At 44.0% G+C, this 20933-nt stretch overlaps 1 protein-coding gene and 1 long non-coding RNA gene across 2 annotated transcripts; one reads left to right on the top strand and one right to left on the bottom strand.

Moving 5' to 3' along the window:
- Window positions 1–275: 275 nt before the first annotated feature.
- On the bottom strand, window positions 276–10723 carry LOC139385957 (homeobox protein SIX5-like). The gene is made up of 3 exons (XM_071131272.1): window positions 10014–10723; window positions 7217–8673; window positions 276–4976 (listed from the first exon to the last, which is right to left on the bottom strand). The coding sequence occupies exons 1-3, from the start codon at window positions 10703–10705 to the stop codon at window positions 4285–4287; spliced, it is 2841 nt and encodes a 946-aa protein (XP_070987373.1). The 5' UTR covers window positions 10706–10723; the 3' UTR covers window positions 276–4284.
- A 4885-nt stretch (window positions 10724–15608) lies between these two features.
- Window positions 15609–20663, top strand: LOC139385958 (uncharacterized). The gene is made up of 4 exons (XR_011628994.1): window positions 15609–16114; window positions 16255–16401; window positions 18537–18610; window positions 18789–20663. It is a non-coding gene; the product is annotated as an uncharacterized lncRNA (long non-coding RNA).
- Window positions 20664–20933: the final 270 nt, after the last annotated feature.

The following is a 20933-nucleotide window of genomic DNA, read 5'->3' on the forward strand; positions in this document are numbered from 1 at the left end:
TGAACTCACAGGTAACCTGAGAGCATGGGGGTTACAAAAACAGTCACACACACCAGATTGTACTCAGTTGTGTACCCATTCATCCAGATAGAAAGCATGATTGTGTTGTTCAAACAAGAGTATTTAAATCTAATTTACAAACCAAATTGCACTTCTAAAATGTGATTTGGTAGTGTAAGCACTCAATAGTTTGATCCCTTGACCCCTACGAATCTCACATGGAGATTTAAATAGAGAAGCGTTCACATTTACAAAATTCACCCAAAACAAATGTATTCTAAATGTAGTTTATTAGAATCACAATAAAACTGTATATAAAAAATAAAATAACTTTAAGTACAAAACCAACCTCTCAAAAGAGGACAAAAGACATTTAAAAAAAATCTAAGTCCCTTTACTCGCTATTAAAAAGTACATTACAAAAATTCATATCTTTGGATAACTCAGCTGAAGGTTGTGTGTGTGTGTGTGTAGGAGATTGTGCACAAACAGCCTTTGGAGCACCACACACTAAAAGAGAAAAACCACTACATGTAGAGAAGGGTTGGGCTCATGGATAAACAAAACACACACACTCCTTTAGTGTCCAACTCATGCACAGTATCGTATACAAAAACCGCTCCGAACCAACAAAAAAAGTCCAAACACAAATAAAAAACAACTTGCAACATTCCTTTGGCACGTGAATGCTACAGGTATTAACATCCTATTCAGATTGTACGTGTATAATATAATTTGAGAAGTGGTGATGTCATCATTATCTACAGTAGTGGCCAAAAGTTGAGAATTACACAAATATTAATTTTCAAAGTCTGCTGACTCAGTTTGTATGATGGCAATTTGCATATACTCCAGAATGTTATGATGAGTGATCAGATGAATTGCAATTAATTGCAAAGTCCCTATTTGCCATGCAAATTAATGGAATCCTCCCAAAATAACATTTCCACTGCATTTCAGCCCTGCCACAAAAGGACCAGTTGACATCATGTCGGTGATTCTCTCGTTAACACAGGTGTGAGTGTTGACAAGGCTGGAGATCGCTCTGTCATGCTGATTGAGTTCGAATAAGACTGGAAGCTTCAAATGGAAGGTGGTGCTTGGAATCATTGTTCTTCCTCTGTCAATCATTGTTACCTGCAAGGCAACATGTGGTGTCATCATTGCTTTGCACAAAAAGGGCTTCACAGGGAAGGATATTGCTGCCAGTAAGATTGCACCTAAATCAACCATTTATCGGATCATCAAGAACTTCAAGAAGAGTGGTTCAATTGTTGTGAAGAAGGCTTCAGGGCACCAAAGAAAGTCCAGCAAGCGCCAGGACCGTCTCCTAAAGTTGATTCAGCTGCGGGATCGGGGTACCACCAGTACAGAGCTTGCTCAAAAATGGCAGCAGGCAGGTGTGAGTGCATCTGCACGCACAGTGAGGCGAAGACTTTGAGGATGGCCTGGTGTCAAGAAGGGCAGCAAAGAAGCCACTTCTCTTCAGGAAAAACATCAGGGACAGACTGATATTCTGCAAAAGGTACAGGGATTGGACTGCTGAGGACTGGGGTAAAGTCATTTTTTCTGATGAATCCCCTTTACAATTGTTTGGGGTGTCTGGAAAAAAGCTTGTCCGGAGAAGACAAGGTGAGCGCTACCATCAGTCCTGTGTCATGCCAACAGTAAAGCATCCTGAGACCATTCATGTGTGGGGTTGCTTCTCAGCCAAGGAGGTGGGCTCACTCACAATTTGCCTAAGAACACAGCCATGAAAAAAGAATGGTACCAACACATCCTCTGAGAGCAACTTCTCCCAACCATCCAGGGACAGTTTGGTGACGAACAATGCCTTTTCCAGCATGATAGTTATCACTTTTGCCTTATGGCAAGGTGCTCCAAGTGGCTCGGGGAACAAAACATTGATATTTTGGGTCCATGACCAGGAAACTCCCCAGACCTTAATCCCATTGAGAACTTGTGGTCAATCCTCAAGAGGCAGGTGGACAAACAAAAACCCAAATTCTGACAAATGCCAAGCATTGATTATACAAGAATGAGCTGCCATCAGTCAGGATGTGGCCCAGAAGTTAATTGACAGCCTGCCAGGACAGATTGCAGAGGTCTTGAAAAAGAACAGTCAACACTGCAAATATTGACTCTTTGCATCAACTGCATGTAATTGTCAATAAAAGCCTTTGACACTTATGAAATGCTTGTAATTATACTTCAGTATTCCACAGTAACATCTGACAAAAATACCTAAGACACTGAAGCAGCAAACCTGGTGAAAATTAATATTTGTGTCATTCTCTCAACTTTTGGCCACGACTGTACACATTATTCTGAGACTGTACAACCAGCCAGCCCCTGGGAAGGTCCAATGATGCCTTTTCCTTTGTCCAATTTCCTCATGGACGGCTCGTTTTTTCATTCAAAGCTACTACTAGAAAATGATTGATACATGCTTTAAATACACAAGAAACAAAAACATACAGTTGGGAGTGACACTGAAGAGTAGTGTTGTTGTACCGTTGGCCAGAGAACTAATTACTATCTGTGCTGTGGTTATGGAGAGATGGTGAGTATTTTAAAGTTTATGGCGAGAACATCTGCACCACGTCTCGCTGGATAGCATTCCATTCTAGGAGTCCTGTCGCCTGCTCTCAGGGCTTCATGACTCACTGTTGCCGATATCAGGATAGACAGAGGCTGTTTAAAACTTAACCAGCTGATTCAACCTATCCCGTCCCCTTCAGAACAGTGAGCGCAATTAGTCAAGAACAGAGCAAAGGCAGCAGGTTTTCAGAATAGAATTTGTCTATCGCCAAAGACGTAAAACATGACAAGGACGAAAATGTGCAAAACGTACAGTGAGGAGGGAGATCTCAACGGTTATTATGTCATGGTAGGCGTTAAGTCACGCTAAACGAGCAACTGCCGCGCAACAGAGTACTAGATTACGTTTCTCTGGAGTTCAAGAGGGTTAAGGGTTATCACAAAACTCACATTCAACCTCAATGTGGGAAGTAGCTTGTATCAATGGTGCTTACATTTTGTGAAGAGTAGAACACATTCTTCACTTTGAAGATAAAAGGCAAGAAAACTGGCCCGCCAACCTCAGCAACTGGATAATAAGGCACTTACTAGGTCTAGATCAAACCCATACAAGTAATATAAGAACACAATATTTTTTTGTCATTCATAGACGCAATATACAATGTAGTGTACGATTGTGGCGCATTCAACTGGAAATATCCAACAATGTGATCAGGCGTTTCGTAGTGCACGCGCATGAGATTTCATAGTGTATAAAAAGGCTGTCTTTAATAAAAGCTTGGTCTATCCCAATTAGACTTGCTTACATACTGCTTGTAATACATGTCATATCTGTGTCACATGGTCATATTTACATGAGGAACATGCATTGATTGCATAGAGTAAAAAAAAAAACAAACAAAGAAATCTCAGGGGACTCCCATTTCCTCCTACATACCTCAGATGCGATAGCGCTTAGCATTTATACCAAAATGTAGTTAAATGATGAGCCGGCGTCCTTGATGCGGTGACACTGGTGACCAGTTTTGACAGAGAGGGGTACACAGTCCATCTCAAAGCTAGAAGTCCGGGGTCTCTGGTGCCACTGTCAGTCCACTCTCTGTAGCCTTCACCGAGGCCAAACCGTGCAATACTCGGCAGCACTCAAAACTACACCAACACTAGAGTGAGCAGCCAGCCATGCAGAACCACCAACTCAACAGGACTGAACGCTCGTCTGTGTCTGCATTTGACTGTGTTTAGAGACTTAAGACGGAGCCTGGCCGTGGCATACTGCTCAACCAACACCACATATAAAACCCAAGGCATTCATTCCCTTGTAGTACAAATAGTCTTGGCTGAAACGCACGTCTGTGCACAAAAGTAGCAGAATGTCCTTACAAATAAACGTTGTGCTCTGACTGGACACAGGAAGGGCTCTGGGCTTATGGAAGGCAGATGAGTGCTTAAATTGTGGAGACTAAGCAGTGGACAGTTGAGTAACACAAATCAGGGAATAGGCTAGCCTGTATGAAAGGCCATCCTCCAGGTCATTCCGCGTTGCATACAATCAGCCTATCCCATGACGGTTTATCCAAAGGATCATCGGCAGAGGATTTATTTAGTCAAAGCACCTTTCTCTTACGAGTCAAAGCCTGTCCACTCCTCAATGCAAACCTAGCCAGGGGAGCACTGAGGTCAGACAAAGAAAACCTTCCAGATTGTTCTGTAACAGTTTGTGGTGGTGTGGGCTGGGGGACAGGATTACAGCCCCAACCCATCATCCACAGGGACTGATTGTAGCTGGGTGAGGATCTTGGGGTCTCCATCCATCTCCACTGGGTCCCCCAACGGCGACCCCCTGTCCACATCCTGTTCTGGAGAGGTGCTGCCTAGTAGCAGGGCCTCGCCTCCAGGTAGGTCCAGCAGAGGCGGGTCCTCGGGCAGATCTCCCTTCCCACGGACGTCAAACATAGTCAGGCTGGCAGAGGTGGAGAGGGGGACAGGGCTCCAGGTGGTGTGGGAGAGCTGAGTGGTGGGGGTCACTCCACTGCACATGGGGCTGAGGGAGAGCATGCTCTCTGGGGTGAGGGCATTGGGAGGAGTGTGAGTGGCAGAGAGGTCCAGGGTGTGTGGGGAGGTGGTGGAGTGGGGCTGGTTGGTGGGGACACCCATCTCAGGAGTGCAGTAGAGCGGAGAGGAGTTGATGAAGCAGAGGGGGGATGTCTGGAGGGTGTTGGACGTTGGGACGGAGGTGGAGACTGGGAGGAGGGTAGGTGTAGGTTGGATTACAGGGTTGAGGGTGAGTCCAGGGCCTACTCCGTTGGTGTGGTGGTTAGAAGCCTCAGGGACGGGTTTCATGGGCAGGCTGCCGAACTGGATGCCAGCTGGGATAGTTAGGATCAGCTTGCCATTCTGGTAACTCAGGATGGGGCTTCCACCATAGAGGAGATTCCCTACAGGACAGAGGAGAGGTGGAAGTGGAGGAATTAGTAGGGAAGTAGTAGTGGGAAATATGTTAGCATTTCATCAACCAACAATGACATAGCTATATTTTCCCTAAAAAGCAAATGACTCAATAATGTCAGACACTCGGAGAAGACTGACTGCCAATAGCACAGTAGGAGGCCATTCTCTTGCTAGAACAAAAAGACACCTCTTGTTGCGTACCGACGAACTTGACGTTCTTCACGACTTGAATCTGAGACGATCAGAGAGCACGAACCCCCTGTAGGGAAGCCAAAAAGACAACTCTGGGTAGCTGCAGTTCAACATGGCAACCGGAGTATGGGCGAGTGGATGTGTGGTAAGAGAATCAGCTAATTGGGCAGATTAAAGACCATTTCGCGTGGCTGATTGGGCTGCACGACGAGTCGATAACCCACCAGTGCACCGGTGTTGTATGGACATGCCAGCCAACCTGAGACCTGCCCATGATACCACGGTCGCGTCACCGGCGGTAGCTAACGTGGCCACTTTTTTCCCCTTCCATGATCTTATTTTAATTAGGATAGTAACCTACACATGGTATAACTAATATTGATAACCATCTAGATGTCACCTTGAAACATGCACATACAGTCCAGATCAGGGATATTCAACTCTTACCCTATGAGATCTGGAGCCTGATGGTTTTCTGTTCTACCTGATAATTAATTGCACACACCTGATGTCCCAGGTCTAAAATCAGTCCCTGGTTAGAGGGGAGCAATGAAAACATGCAGTGGAACTGGCTTCGAGGTCCAGGGACCTAGGTAATGGGGAGGGCATAAACAGCAACAACACCGGGACGCAGTGCCCTTTGCTCCCGTTTGACAAGCATTACTGTCCGGCAATGGCGTGGGAAGTAGCTCCCTAGTATCAGGTTGACAGTCACAGTAAGCACGCGCATACAACGCATGAAGCAACAGTACACCCATCACCAGTACTTTAAAAAACTAAATAAACAAATCGTCAGGTAGAATTGATATACAATTAATGTAGAACTGCCAGTGAAATACTACTCAGATTCATCCTCTAGCTTCAAAATAGAAGTCCATACTCTCGCGATAGCGTAGCTCAATCTACAGTAGTTGTGGGGTAAGGAACAGAAGTAAAAAAATAAAATAAACACCACTGATCAAAAAACCGTCTAACCTATAGCAGAGCACTTCACACACCCACTACTTTCCTTAACACACCCACACTCGCCATATTAGGATGCAGCTCCCACCTTCTCCGAAAAAGGAGGATCAACAGAAGACAAGGAAAAAAGGCACCTTTTCCTGGTGACATCAATCCCACGTTAGCTTGCTAACTGAGCCAGGCAGTCACACAACACTTCATATGAAACACATTGGGTGGTAAAGTGCAGCACAATACACATAACACTAGCTGCTTTACCAAGCTAGCTATCTAGCTAGCACTTTATCATGACTCTCAGTTCCATTACACAGCTGCATGGCTCTGTACAAAACTGCTATAGTAAATGTACTGTATCATTTTGATTTGAAGGACTCTTTCTCGCTGATGAAATGTAAGGGTCATATGTTTCAAAAAGCCATATTGCAAGCGATGATTATTGACATTTCTAAACCTTAAAACACAGTGCCCGGGATTGTAGTTCAAAGTATTCGTAGGCGAAGCAAATGGCTGACAACTAAGGAGAAGCCAGAATGCTGCCTAGAGTTTGAACTAGCCATCTAGCAAGATGATGAATAAATCACTTCATTCACTCTCCACTATCCCATACTGCCAGTGCCAGTTCCATTTCTAGCTAACATTAGCTAAACAGTTAGGATAACCATTTGCCAGTTAGCACAACAAAGCCAGCTAGCTAGCTACTGCACTGATTGTTGACAGCTAACCGTCAGCTACTTCATTCAAAAACAAATCCATGTTGATTTAATGACCTATAATGTTGCTAGCTACTTAAGTTATCTAGTTGTTGTTACTAGCCAGATGGCCACATGGGCTTACTACAAATTCTAGCTAGCTAGCAATAACATTAGCACACCTTGATAGTTTGCTAACATTAGTTATCAAGCAAAAGCCAAACAAAGCTCAAAAAAGCTACTGCCACCTTGTGGCCTGGAGTATTTTAACAATCTGATCAGCGGTTGATCGGTATGATGTGAACAACAAAAAGTTGAATGCCGACAGTACCTAAGTACCAATCGGCAGTCAGTCTTCTCAGTGTGTCCAAGTCCTAAGTTACCTGGCGAGGCGGAGGGGAGCTGAATGACCCCGGAGTTGAGGAGCTGGACACCAGGAGCCATGCTGGTCGGGGGGACTACAGTCTGGAGGGGTCCCAGCTGGTTTATCCTGAAGGGCCCCTGAGTCATCCCACCTCCAGGGGCCGAGGTTAGGATCTGGAAGGCTCCACCAGATCCAGATAGAGAAGGGGTGGACGGGCCCACCTGAGGGAAGGAGAGTTGTCCTGTGGAGGAGACAGGCACCAGCTGGGGCAGGGAGAGGGGAACCAACTGGCCTGGGATTGTCTCTTTGGACTGAGAGATGATCTGGTGAGGGCCTAGTGGGGACTGGATCTGGGTCAGAGTGGGGATGGTAGCTGAGGTCTGTTCACCCAGCTGGAGTGTGAGTCCCTGGGGGAGCTGTCCGTTGGGGAGCTGGGAAAGGGAGAGGATGGTGGTTCCCTCTCCCAACGTAGAGGAACTAGTATGATGCTGGGGGAGGGGTTGGGCGAGGCGGGGGGCGATGTTCAGAGTCTGGTGGGCCTGGAACTGGGAGAGGGTGCCCTGGGGGAGAGAGGAGGTGAGGGGGGACACAGGGATTAACTGGGAACACTGGGACACCTGGCCTCCAGGTGTGTGTTGGACCAGTTGGGATACGGGGACACCCTGGATGGAGGGCACCACCTGAGGCAGGGAGAATACCTGTGGGGTGGAGTAGCTGTAGGAGGACACCACCTGGCAGATGGAGCTGGAGGGGGTGAGCTGAGAACCAGCCGTGGCAAACACCACATACTCCCCCTGCTGGCTGGGGAGGCCCACTACAGGGCTGGAGATGACCACACCCGGAGAGGACATAGAGACCGGAAGGGTGAGGGTGTCGGAGAGGCAGCCATTTTGAGTCAGAACCAGGGAGGAAAGGGAGGTGGGGGAGAATGTTGAGGGGGAAGACAAGGAGGAAGGAGAGACTGTCTGGATGTCCTCAGCTTTGAGAACCATCCCCTCTGGGACATTGATGAAGTCCAGGGTGGGGATGGTTGAGGGGTTCGTCAGGCTTACATTGTCCGTCTTAAGATCCTCTGTCAGAGGGAGGGAGATGGCAGAGCTGGGCTGGGCCTCCATGGCCATAACCCCCTGGCCCTCAAGACCCATATCCTCACTGCTCTTGGATATGACCTGCGCTCCATTGAAGAGCAGAGGTGAGTTAGCCGATATGGGGCTGAGGGTAACCGTGTGACCATCGCTCAGGGTCAGCCCGTTGATGATTACGCCACCCCCTGCCCCGGAGATCAGGGAGCCCCCGTTGATGAGTAAGGGGTGGGAGGCGGTGAGGAACCCACCTGCCCCGTTGAGGAAGAGCTGGCCTCCAGTGCTGCAGGGGGTGCCAGAGAGGGAGATGGAGGCTGTGGAGCCCACAATGTCCTCTGGTTTGTCTGAGATGTCATCACCCTCATCGTCTGTGCTGTGGTTACCATCGGACTCACTGAGAAAACACAGGGGAGGAGCAGAGGAGAAAGATAGGGTGAGTGAACCGTGGGGTGAGTGAGACAATGAACAGAGACAGCATATGGAAGAAGGGGGAGTAGGCAAGGATTGCATGATAGATGGCATGGAAAAAGAGGAGAAAGGGATTTGAATGTTACAACATATGGTAGGTCAATAACAGTCAGTGAATCTCCTTTGATCCTATGGTTTACACAGTATGTGATGTGTATGTCCTCAACTATCCTGGTGCACTAAAGCAGTACGGTTAACACAGTCCCCCAGCCGCCCACTGCCCATAGAGTAGATAAAGACAGGACTGCATGGGGGATGATTGGCATTCTTTTAAAAAAATGTTTTTATCTACACACACACCTTCCTCTCTACACATAAGGGAATAAAGTACATCAACAACTGACACATTGACAACCCAATTTCCTGTGTAGCTGTGTTGCATTTAAGCTGCCAACTTCCCTGGCCAAAGCGAGTGTACTGTAGCCTGTAGTCCTGCAGTAAAATAAAACAACGTTTTTGGGGTTTAAAATGTGCACAGGAGAGCTGAAGACATTTGAAAGGTTTTAGATATATTTCCTCCTTTTGTTTCCCAGCATCAACACCATTTCCTCTATGTTCGCTCCCGCTCCCCCAGCGGTGCAGAGCATCGGCAGCGCGCCGAGGTCCGTCGGGAGACTTTGCGGTGCAGGATTTCAGGAAACTTGAGCCACAATGGGCGCCCGGATCTCACATTTCACAACAAAGCAACATGCTCTTGCTCCCAATCGTGCTCTCTAAGACATGTGTGGCGTTATCACTGTCAAAGAGTTCATGCGCAGATTGATGTAGTTACTGCAGGGATTGATGGAATTTGACTAAAATATGCTGAACATTAACCGTAGTTGAGATCAACCGCACAGTCGAGCCCATTCTTTAGAAAAGTCTGCATTACATAGAACATGTTTGGAACACTAAAATAATATTGCCGCTGACAGATCCATTTAGGTAAGAATTGGTTACCACGTTAGGCTACTTTCTAGCGCTCACTCCTACTCATATGAGCAGGAGAATCTCGGTGAACATTGTTTATGAGTCAAATAAAATCAAATATTAGAACAGCGTGTGTGTGTGCGGTGTACAGCAGTATAGGCTATATTAACTCCCATAGTCTGCCTGCCCCTAACAATAAACAACTATGCAAATGACACTACATACAAACGTTTTATTTTAAGAGGAACCATTTTGACATTGATCTTTGACATGCAATCGTGTATGAAACGTTGTTTCAAATAAAGGTTTTCATTGGGTACGTGGTAACAAGATGTATAAAAAGAATGCATAGCCTACCTTTTGCTGTTGGTACCGGACGGGGTTCGGTCTCTCTGCCGTCGGTTCTTGAACCAATTGCTAACTTGCGTGAGGGAGAGTCCAGTCACTTTGGCCAAGTTTTTCTTCTCGTCTGGAGTGGGATACCTGTTGCCTTTGTAACACTCTTTCAGTGCATTGCGAGACTTCTCTTTGAAACAATACACAGTCTCCTCTCCATCCCAGATTGTTTTCGGCAGGGGAAACTTCTTCCGAAGCCGATACTTGTCCACGGCGCCCAGGCTACGACCTCGGGACCTCTCCGCCTCCTTGTAGCGCGCCTGCAAGTAGAGGTCCTGCAGGAACCCATGGTTGCTGGGGTGGAAGTCGTGGCTTTCCAATATTGCGTACAGCTCCTTGAATTCTTCCCGGTGGAAAGCGACCAGTGCCTGGGCCTTGAGCAGCGTCTCGTTGCCACGTAGCAGCTCGGCCGAAGGAGGGATGGTTGATAGGAATCTCCACAGGCGATCCACATTGCCCGCCTGTAGAAGGGCTTCGCACAGACATGCTACTTGATCTGTCGAAAAGCTGAGCGCCGAGTTCTGGAAAGTTTTGAGCAATTGTTCTGAAACTTCATCCGGATCCGTCTCCTCTTTTACCAGAGCGGCCTCTTGGGTAGACTCCTCCGTGCTATTCTCGGATTGTTCTGCAGACTCCAAAGACAAGGAAGCCATTTTTAGTTTGAACTTTTTTCTTTTAGTTCCTCCTCCCTCCCCTGCACGCTCTCTCTCTCTCTTCTATTCTCCGTGGACGAGTGTCTGCCACAGCTACACGCGTCACACACGCCCCTAACCTCGTCAATCTCCCATTCGAAGATTCATTATAGCACTGCCTGTTCAATACCTTTTTTATTAGGCTACTGGTAGATAAATGTTATTGCTTAATTCAAGATTGAACATTCACATTATTTTGTTGACAATCTGATGTTGTTATCAGATTGTACTAAATAGGCCTACAGCCTTCTTTTTTTCTTCAGCAAACACTTTTCAGCCTGTCTACTGAGGATCAGGATTTGCTAGGGCCAGGCGATGTGGTGGGTAAGTATTTCAGATGAGCTGAATGCTGACAGCTGTGGTATATTTAAGCAAATAGGCAAGGGGGGGTGTGGTATATGGGAAATATCCCACTGCTAAGGGCTGTGTCCAGGCAAGACTTATTGCTTCACATCTACAGTGCATTCGGAAAGTATTCAGACCCCTCCACTTTTCCCACATTTTGTTACGTTACAGCCTTATTCTAAAAGGTCAATATTTTTTCCCCTCATCAATCTACACACAATACTCCATAATGACAAAATGAAAAAATGTTTTTTGAAATGTTAGCAATGTGTATATAAAAAAACAAAACAGAAATAGCTTATTTACATAAGATTTCAGACCCTTTGCTTTGAGACTCGAAATTGAGCTCAGGTGCAGTGGCTACCCATCATTCAGGGCAGGTGGGGCTCTGTTTTTACCATAAAAAAAAAATATATAAATTAAATAATTTCTTGTAAAAAATAAAAAAAATTGTGTTGCCTGTTTGCATGTTATTTTGGCATTAATACGTGTCACATATCAGTTTGCAAACAATGTAATGAAAAATATATACAGTTGAAGTCAGAAGTTTACATACACTTATGTTGGAGTTGTTAAGACTTGTTTTTCAACCAATCCACAAATTTCTTGTTAACAAACTATAGTTTTGGCAAGTCAGTTAGGACATCTACTTGTGCATGACACGAGTAATTCTTCCAACATTTGTTAATAGACAGATTATTTCACTTATAATTTACCATATCACAATTCCAGTGGGTCAGAAGTTTACATACACTAAGTTGACTGTGCCGATTAACAGCTTGGAAAATTCCAGAAAATGGTGTAATGGCTTTAGAAGCTTCTGATAGGCTAATTGACATCATCCGAGTCAATTGGAGGTGTTCCTGTGGATGTATTTCAAGGCCTACCTTCAAACTCAGTGCTTGATATCATGGGAAAATCAAAATAAATCAGCCAAGACCTCAGAAAAAAATTGTAGACCTCCACAAGTCTGGTTCATCCTTGGGAGCAATTTCCAAATGCCTGAAGGTACCATGTTGATCTGTACAAACAATAGTACGCAAGTATAAACACCATGGGACCACTCAGCCGTCATACCGCTCAGGAAGGAGTCTCCTAGAGATTAACATACTTTGGTGTGAAAAGTGCAAATCAATCCCAGAACAACAGCAAAGGACCTTGTGAAGATGCTGGAGGAAACTGGTACAAAAGTATCTATAGCCACAGTAAAACGAGTCCTATATCGATATAACCTGAAAGGCCGCTCAGCAAGGAATAAGCCACTGCTCCATAACCACCATAAAAAAGCCAGACTACAGTTTGCAACTGCACATGGGGACAAAGATCGTACTTTTTGGAGAAATGTCCTCTGGTCTGATGTAACAAAAATAGAACTGTTTGGCAATAATGACCATCGTTATGTTTGGAGGAAAAAGGTGGAGGCTTGTAAGCCAAAGAACGCCATCCCAACCGTGAAGCACAGGGGTGGCAGCATCATGTTGTGGGGGTGCTTTACTGCAGGAGGGACTGGTGCACTTCACAAAATAGATGGTGTCATGAGGGATGAAAATTATGTGGATATATTGAAGCAACATCTCAAGACATCAGTTAATGGGTCTTCCAAATGGACAATGACCCCAAGCATACTTCCAAAGTTATGGAAAAATGGCTTAAGGACAACAAAGTCAAGGTATTGGAGTGGCCATCACAAGCCCCTGACCTCAATCCTATAGAACATTTGTGGGCAGAACTGAAAAAGCATGTGCGAGCAAGGAGTCCTACAAACCTGACTCAGTTACACCAGCTCTGTCAGGAGGAATGGGCCACAATTCACCCAACTTATTGTGGGAAGCTTGTGGAAGGCTACCCACAACATTTGACCCAAGTTAAACAATTTAAAGGCAATGCTACGAAATACTAATTGAGTGTATGTAAACTTCTGACCCACTGGGAATGCGATGAAAGAAATAAAAACTGAAAAAAATCAGTCTCTCTACTATTATTCTGACATTTCACATTCTTAAAATAAAGTTGTGATCCTAACTGACCTAAGACAGGGAATTTGACTCTGATTAAATTTTGAAAAACTGAGTTTAAATGTATTTGGCTAAGGTGTATGTAAACTTCTGACTTCAACTGTATATAATTGAGTTAATAAAGCCTCCATACAAACATGCTTTCTTGAGTAGGGCAGCTCCAAAATCCAGGGTCTATTTTCACCTCTGAATCTCACCTACTGTTCTGACTTGGTGGTGCACATCCAGACTATAACCTGTTTTAGAGAAATGTAATCATAGAATATTGTAAAAGCTTTCGTTGTCTGCTTATATGCCCCATTTGTATATCCTACGGTTCTGACTTGGTATACAGGGAGAACACTGTAAGAACGGCCCATGTTCTGCCGCTGTACATTTCAAAAGTGGTGAACAAATAAGTATATTGACTACGTCTGTCCTAGCTCGCTCATTAATGTCTTAATCGAAATTACGGATTGCTTCTTATCTGCTTGTCGTCCCCTTATGCCATAGTTTGTACATCTCAATTGTCAGTAGAAACCACATTTGTTTAAGCAATTCAGTCATATCAGTTTTTTTAAAGGCAGTAAATGAGGCTAAATTAACTGTTTCGCTGCCAGACAAGGCTTCGCTGATTCCCAGATGTAGCAGTGGCAAGGTGTAGAGACTGCTGTTAAGACTCTGCTGTGTTGGGACAGCTTTATGTAGGCAGCCAAGACAACGCAGGAGTGGAGTCTCTGAATGTCCTTGAGTGGCCCAGCCAGAGCCCGGACTTGAACCCGATCGAACATCTCTGGAGAGACCTGAAAATAGCTGTGCAGCGACACTCCCCATCCAACCTGACAGAGCTTGAGAGGATCTGCAGAGAAGGATGGCAGAAACCCCCCAAATACAGGTGTGCCATGCTTGCAGTGTCATACCCAAGGAGACTCGCTGCCAAAGGTGCTTCAAGAAGGTACTGAATAAAGGGTCTGAATACTTATATAAATGTGACATTTCAGAATTGTATTTTTACTTTGTCATTATGGGGTATTGTGTGCAGTAAACAAAACAATTTAATCAATTTTAGAATAAGGCTATAACGTACCAAAATGTGGAAAAAGTGAAGGAGTCTGAATACTTTCCAAATGCACTGTAGATGTGTCCATTTGTTTACTGATCTCAAAGTCTGTTGATTTCACATGAACAGTTGATTGAGCAGGATCAGCTCTTGCCATCTCTAAGATAGTTCTACTGGTGAACTCGGCCCTGCACCACCTCTGTCTGTGTTCTGTTTGTTCTTTCTTTGCTGTGTGTTTAGACTTTGGATGGTTGATAGTTGTCTCTCCAGTTCCTCAGCGGGCATCTGAATGGGCACCTGGTGTTGTTTCTTTATGCAAATACTCTCAGTGCAACACACACGCATACACACCATGATGTGAATGTTTTAGAGTTAAAATATGCAGAATTGTTATGTTCATTGAAAAGTACCCATCATTCTGACAGTGGGGTTGGCTCAAGAGCTAGTTTGTCTAAATAGAAGAATATCAGACAATGTGCGCATTTGTGACTTTTACGAGTTCCCCGGAGAATGAAGAGTGTGACCAGGTGAGAGAGATGGTATGTGTGTGTGTGTGTGTGTGTGAGAGAGAGAGAGAGAGAGAGAGAGAGAGCTGTGACCTACTGTGAACAGCAGCACGTACACCTGGATGTGCAGACAGACAGAGTGTAATGAGGCAAGGCCAAACACCCCATCTCAGCTTGAAACAGGAATGTCAACTTTTCATCTGGGGGTGGGGGTAGTGGGGAAGCTGTCTGTCTTCTGGCTGCACCCCATACTCCTTTCTGTGATCTTTTATTTTCTTCTCTCAGTCCTAAATTCTAATTTGATGCACAGATGTTATTTTATGTTCCTGTCTGATCCATTTATTTCCCATTCATAAATCAATGAGTAGATATTGGAGTAGACAACCATTATATGTCAAAGGCAAGGCCTGGTAATAACTTTTCAAAGGTAACCATGTGTCTCTTTCTCCCTGTGATTAATATGTCACAGAGCAGTGAGCACCTTAGCATGGAAGGACAATTTTATCTCATTCCACACTTGACAAAATGAAAATAAATGTGTTTTTTTAAATTAAATCAACAGACTAACTTTAAAATCATTCAATGCGCTAATAAAAAATGCTCTTATCACAATTGAACATTGTTTGTAACAATGTATATAGCTAACGTTGCATGACTTTGTTACAAAAGTAACAATATGGGCTTTATACCATGGTTTAATGGCGCGACTACGTGGATACAGTTGGTACTTCCATAATTTGGGTGTGGCACTTTCACCAAAACCCCGTTTTAATTCCAACATTGACGATTGGTTACTAATCATGAAAGTCCCCCTCCGTCAACATCATTGGCACCCAAAATGCATTTCTTTCTGTTACGACGTCTTAGAAATGTGCTACCCAATTGGTCAACCTAGATACCCACACGACATTTTAACGACATGACTGGTTCACTGTGTTTGTGGGCGGGTATAAACTTCCAGAACTGGGCGTAGCAGGATCTGTGACGTCGTTGAGGGAAACAAAACAACCACCCGGTTCACTGAGATAATACAGCACATGGTACCTGAATTGATTTAATCAAAAAACACCCACTGAACTGATAGTAGAAATTTGTTTACAGAGATCGCCAAGAAAAGCGCAAAAGAACATGTAAATATTTGTGAGGGACCAAGCTGGAACTGGAAGGACTCACGTTAGCTAAGTTTGTGTAACTTGCTGAGTGCGTGCTACTAACGTTGCTATTTCAAAACTTTAACTAGTTGTGTGCTATTTAATCGGGTAACAATGCTAACTAGCTGTTGTATTTGATGTGAAGTGGTCTTTGTTGCCTGAGTAAATTAAACGCCGGCGAAACTAAAGCTTGAAAATGGACAATGGCGTGACTGATCACCAATCCCACGGTGTCGGTGCGTTTGACCTGTACCATAATTTCGTTCGAGGGGAATAAACGATACAATAGGGGAAACACCATCGCCAAATTCAAGGTAGCTAAATTATGTTGGTCATGTCTAATTGGTCTTCGTGCCTCTGAAACGTAATAATGTATTGCCCCTCTTCCTGCTGTCATTGCAGCACAGCCTGTGGCAATGTGATGCAGTTTCTCACAGTCTACGTTTTCCTCCAGGGTAAATTGGAGATGGTTGTGGGTACCCCGGCCTCCAGTAATGAACTGCAACTTTTCTTCACCACCACCGACAAATTCATGCAGAAGCTGGAAGACAACCAGGCCCTGCTAGGTTCCTACCCTGTGCATGATGACTGCAAAATTAATGTATGTACTTCTGTGTTCTGAAACACTGCTCACATGACACCCACAGGGTATGTCCCCTGTTTAGTATTGTTCACACTGGAGTAAGTTGGGACCTACTGTTGAATCTGTTGATAGGGTCTCTTAACCCTAGGGGTTCCCAAACTTTTTCACTCTGGGCTCCCTTTCCAACATTGGGGAACATCCCGCGCACGCCACACCTATTTCTATGGGCACAAGCGCGGTTCATGGCACACTGTTCACACCCCTCTTATTGGTGGAAAGAATTTTGCAGGTTTTAAGCTCATTTCCTGCTATTTTACACATTTTGTCATATGGTGCAAATATTAATTTGCTGTTTTTCTTTTGCAGTTCTATACATTTTGCCACGTCTGTATTTGAGTGACAAAAAAATTATCCATCGACTCTGCCGTGGAGCATGCTTTTGCGGCACAGTCGATGGCATGCCACACCTCGGGCTAGAAGGTCGAGGGTCCGAGGTCCGGTGTCAGAAGTGATCACACTTTCATCCACGACAGTGCATGTGCTTGGCCGGTGAGCGTGTTCCTGTAAGACGTAGAGTCGCAAGCTAGCGCGAGGACTCGCTCCTTGAAAGGGGGGAGTAGTGTAACGACCCTGGGTTTATAAGCGTGGAAATCGACTCTGCCGTGGAGCATGCTTTTGCGGCACAGTCGATGGCACGCCGGACCTCAGGCTCGAAGGTTCGAGACCTAATCCCTGCTGTTTCATTACAGTACGTTTAAAGCCAGGCTGAGACCCCTGTGCCTAACCCTGCTGACCCCTTACGCCCTCCACAAGCGATTTCAACACTCACATGATTGCTGACCACAGCATGGTTGGGTATAATTTGTGGAACGTTCCGGAATCTGTTCAAAAAACTTTGTAAAGTACAAAGTTGCCAACAAACAACGCATGCAAAGTAGCTGAAATAGGCATCAACTCACCACATACACTACCGTTCAAAAGTTTGGGGTCACTTAGAAATGTCCTTGTTTATGAAAGAAAAGGAAAAACATTTTGTCCATTAAAATAACATCAAATTCATCAGAAATACAGTGTAGACATTGTTAATGTTGTAAATGACTATTGTAGTTTGAAACAGCTGATTTAATAGATATAATAATAATAATAATAATAATAATTGATGGAATATCTACATAGGCGTACAGAGGCCCATTATCAGCAAGAGCCAGTTTGCGCTGTTTTGTGAAGGGAGTAGTACACGGCGTTGTACGAGATCTTCAGTTTCTTGGCAATTTCTCGCATGGAATAGCCTTCATTTCTCAGAACAAGAATAGACTGAGTTTCAGAAAAAAGGTCTTTGTTTCTGGCCATTTTGAGCCTGTACTCAAACCCACAAATGCTGATGCTCCAGATACTCAACTAGTCTAAATAAGACCAGTTTTATAGCTTCTTTAATCAGTACAATAGTTTTCAGCTGTGCTAACATAACTGCAAAAGGGTTTTCTAATGATCAATTAGCCTTTTAAAATGATCAACTTTAAAAGGCAGGGTAGCCTAGTGGTTAGAGCGTTGGACTAGTAACTGGAAGGTTGCAAGTTCAAATCCCCGAGCTGACAAGGTACAAATCTGTCGTTCTGCCCCTGAACAGGCAGTTAACCCACTGTTCCTAGGCCGTCATTGAAAATAAGAATTTGTTCTTAACTGACTTGCCTAGTTAAATAAAGGTAAAATAAATAAAAAAATTAGCTAACACAACGTGCCACATGAGTGAAAGTTGCTGATAATGGGCCTCTGTACGCCTTTGTAGATTTTCCATTAAAAAAATCAGCCTTTTCCAACTACAATAGTCATTAACAATGTCTACACTGTATTTCTGATTTTAAAATATATATATATATTTTAATGGACAAAAAATGTACTTTTCTTTCAAAAACAAGAATTTCTAAGTGACCCCAAACCTGAACGGTAGTGTATGTTCTTGAGAGATTTCTGTATTTCATTTTAAATAAGTTTGAAAAAATGTCTAAACAGGTTTTCACTTTTTCCATTATGGGGTATATGGTTGAATATTTTTAATCAATGTTTTCGGGCTGTAACAAAACAACATGTGGAATAAGTCAAGCGGTATGAATACTTAAGGCACTCCTTCCAACAACTTATTTTCTGTCTTGCAGGTATAGTAGATTTCAAGCCAGGTCATTGGGTGGGAGTGAAGTATAACGAGCCTCTTGGGAAACATGCCGGGCAGGTGAGGGCAATGGACGTAATTTTGTGACGTCATCACATGGTGTCTGAAATGTTCACTGTTTAGAGGTACCTTACATCTTGACTTGTCTTTCTGGTAATAAACCTGTGGGGAGGTGCAGACCTGGTTAATTTCTCTGTCATAAATGTACTTGATGTCTCCACTCTCTCTTTCCTTACAGTGTGAAGGAGAAGTGATACTTTGAACGTGAGAACAAGTACGTTGCGTTTGTCAGGCCCCGCACAAAGACTGTGGGGCACTTCCCAGAGGAAGACTTTCATCTGGACGAGATGTAGGACTGTGATGCTGTCACCCTGTCAAAGGGTGTGGGCAGATGGGTTCAACATAGACCTCCAGTCTGATTACGAACCCGGGGCGAGGGACAGTGTCATTGCGATGAATAACTTTATTTTGTTTTGTGCTGGTCAGGGAGGTATGGGTTGGACTATAGAGAGCTGCAACTGGGGAAGGAGGCAGTATCACCTAGGACCGACTCTAGCGTATGACATCTCTTGTGGCACAGCGGTCTAAGGCACTGCATCTCCGTGCTAGAGACGTCGTGACAGACGTCCCTAGCAAAAAAAAGAAAAGTGGAATTTACTGTATATTGAATGAGGAGAGATGAGAAAAGCACAATGTTTTTGCATTATTACAAATACATTGTCGCTGTATTTAAGTATTTAATGTAAATGTCCTTTTATTCGGTGGATGTAGAAAGCAAGCGTTTCTAAATTGATGTCCTCAGAATTTTGAGTTGAACCTGAATTGCCCATCACATCCTAGATTCTATATGAATAATAGGCAGTCATAAAAATCACAACAATGTTCATCAAATGTCAATTATCATCCCAAGCCAGGGTTCTATCAAACGTTCTCAAATAAATCCCATGCTTTTGAATGCAAGAATTCAAGCAACAACAAAATATCTATTTGTTCTACTGACTAGTGGCAAAATGTTCAGTTTATTTGAATATCTGTTAGTTCATTGTTTATTGTACCATAGAAGCTGTTTGTTTTTGTGTGTCGTGTCCCTGTTTTAGATTCTGGAAACTTACACTGCTTTTAACACCCTACCACAACCGCAAGGCATCACTGGGGGCAAACTACCTGCCCTCCAGGACACCTACAGCACCCAATGTCACAGGAAGGCCAAAAAGATAATCAAGGACAACAACCACCCGAGCCACTGCCTGTTCACCCCGCCACCATCCAGAAGGCAAGGTCAGTACAGGTGCATCAGCTGGGACCGACTGGGGAAAAACAGCTATCTCAAGGCCATCACAGACTGTTAAACAACCAACACAGAGAGGCTGCTGCCTACATACAGACTTGAAATCATTGGCCACTTTAATAAATGGATCACTAGTTACTTTAATAATGCCACTTTAATCATGTTTATATCTTACATACTCTTCTCATATGTATATACTGTATTTTATACAATGTATTGCATCTTGCCTGTGCCGCGTGGTCATTGCTCATCCATATATTTATACGTACATATTCTTATTCCATCCCTTTAGATTTGTGTGTATTAGGTAATTATTTTGGATTTGTTATATATTACTGCACTGTCGGAACTAGAAGCACAAGCATTTCGTTACACTTGCATTAACATCTGCTAACCATGTGTATGTGACCAATAAGATTTGATTAGAATGTCGAAACATCAGTTGTGCACATTGACAGCGTACAGTTCAAACCGGCTGCCCAGGTGGTGACAATGCACTTTTCATGTAGATATCACGTCTTGTCTGAGCTTCATTGTACTAATCCTCATCGCCACTTCTAACAGTTTGACTCATGAACGCATGTGATCTGTCATTTGTTGTGTCACTCCTGGTTGAGTGAGTTTCAGAAGAGAAAATGTGGATACAAAAGCAATTGATTCATTCGTTCCTTTTTTATTGAATTGTATTTCTCCCAAGATGTTGTCAGTAACTAACATGCCCAGAGTTGGCAAATCTTGTACATCTGTTTTTATGAAATCTCAAAGGTGTTGATGTGCCAAAGTGTAATGGTATCTTATGCATAATAAAACGTAGTATTACCAGCAGATGTGGTGATCAATGTGTATTTGACCGATTCTTACTCGAATTCACCATTAGCAGGACAGAAATAAAGTAGCTCATGCATGGTGAAAAGAGATGACTAAGAGATCTATAGTCTAGGCAGGGGTTAAAGACGATGGTCATCACACTTATCCTGAAACTGTCAGGTTGCAGTGGGACACTGCACAGGAAACTGGACAGTGAACCCCTGACAGGGAAGGAATATGGTCAGTGGTGGAAAAAATATACTCAATTGTCATACTTTAGTGAAGGTA

The sequence above is a fragment of the Oncorhynchus clarkii genome, chromosome 27, assembly GCF_045791955.1.
Source record: "Oncorhynchus clarkii lewisi isolate Uvic-CL-2024 chromosome 27, UVic_Ocla_1.0, whole genome shotgun sequence".
Taxonomy (NCBI): domain Eukaryota; kingdom Metazoa; phylum Chordata; class Actinopteri; order Salmoniformes; family Salmonidae; genus Oncorhynchus; species Oncorhynchus clarkii.

Excerpts from the sequence above, each read along its gene's own strand:
- LOC139385957 (XM_071131272.1), bottom strand. The coding sequence starts at position 10,705 with ATGGCTTCCTTGTCTTTGGAGTCTGCAGAACAATCCGAGAATAGCACG. Across the intron at positions 8,674-10,013 it reads TCCGGTACCAACAGCAAAAG|TGAGTCCGATGGTAACCACA; the intron begins GTAGGCTATGCA and ends GTGTTTTCTCAG. Across the intron at positions 4,977-7,216 it reads GCTCCCCTCCGCCTCGCCAG|GGAATCTCCTCTATGGTGGA; the intron begins GTAACTTAGGAC and ends TCTGTCCTGTAG.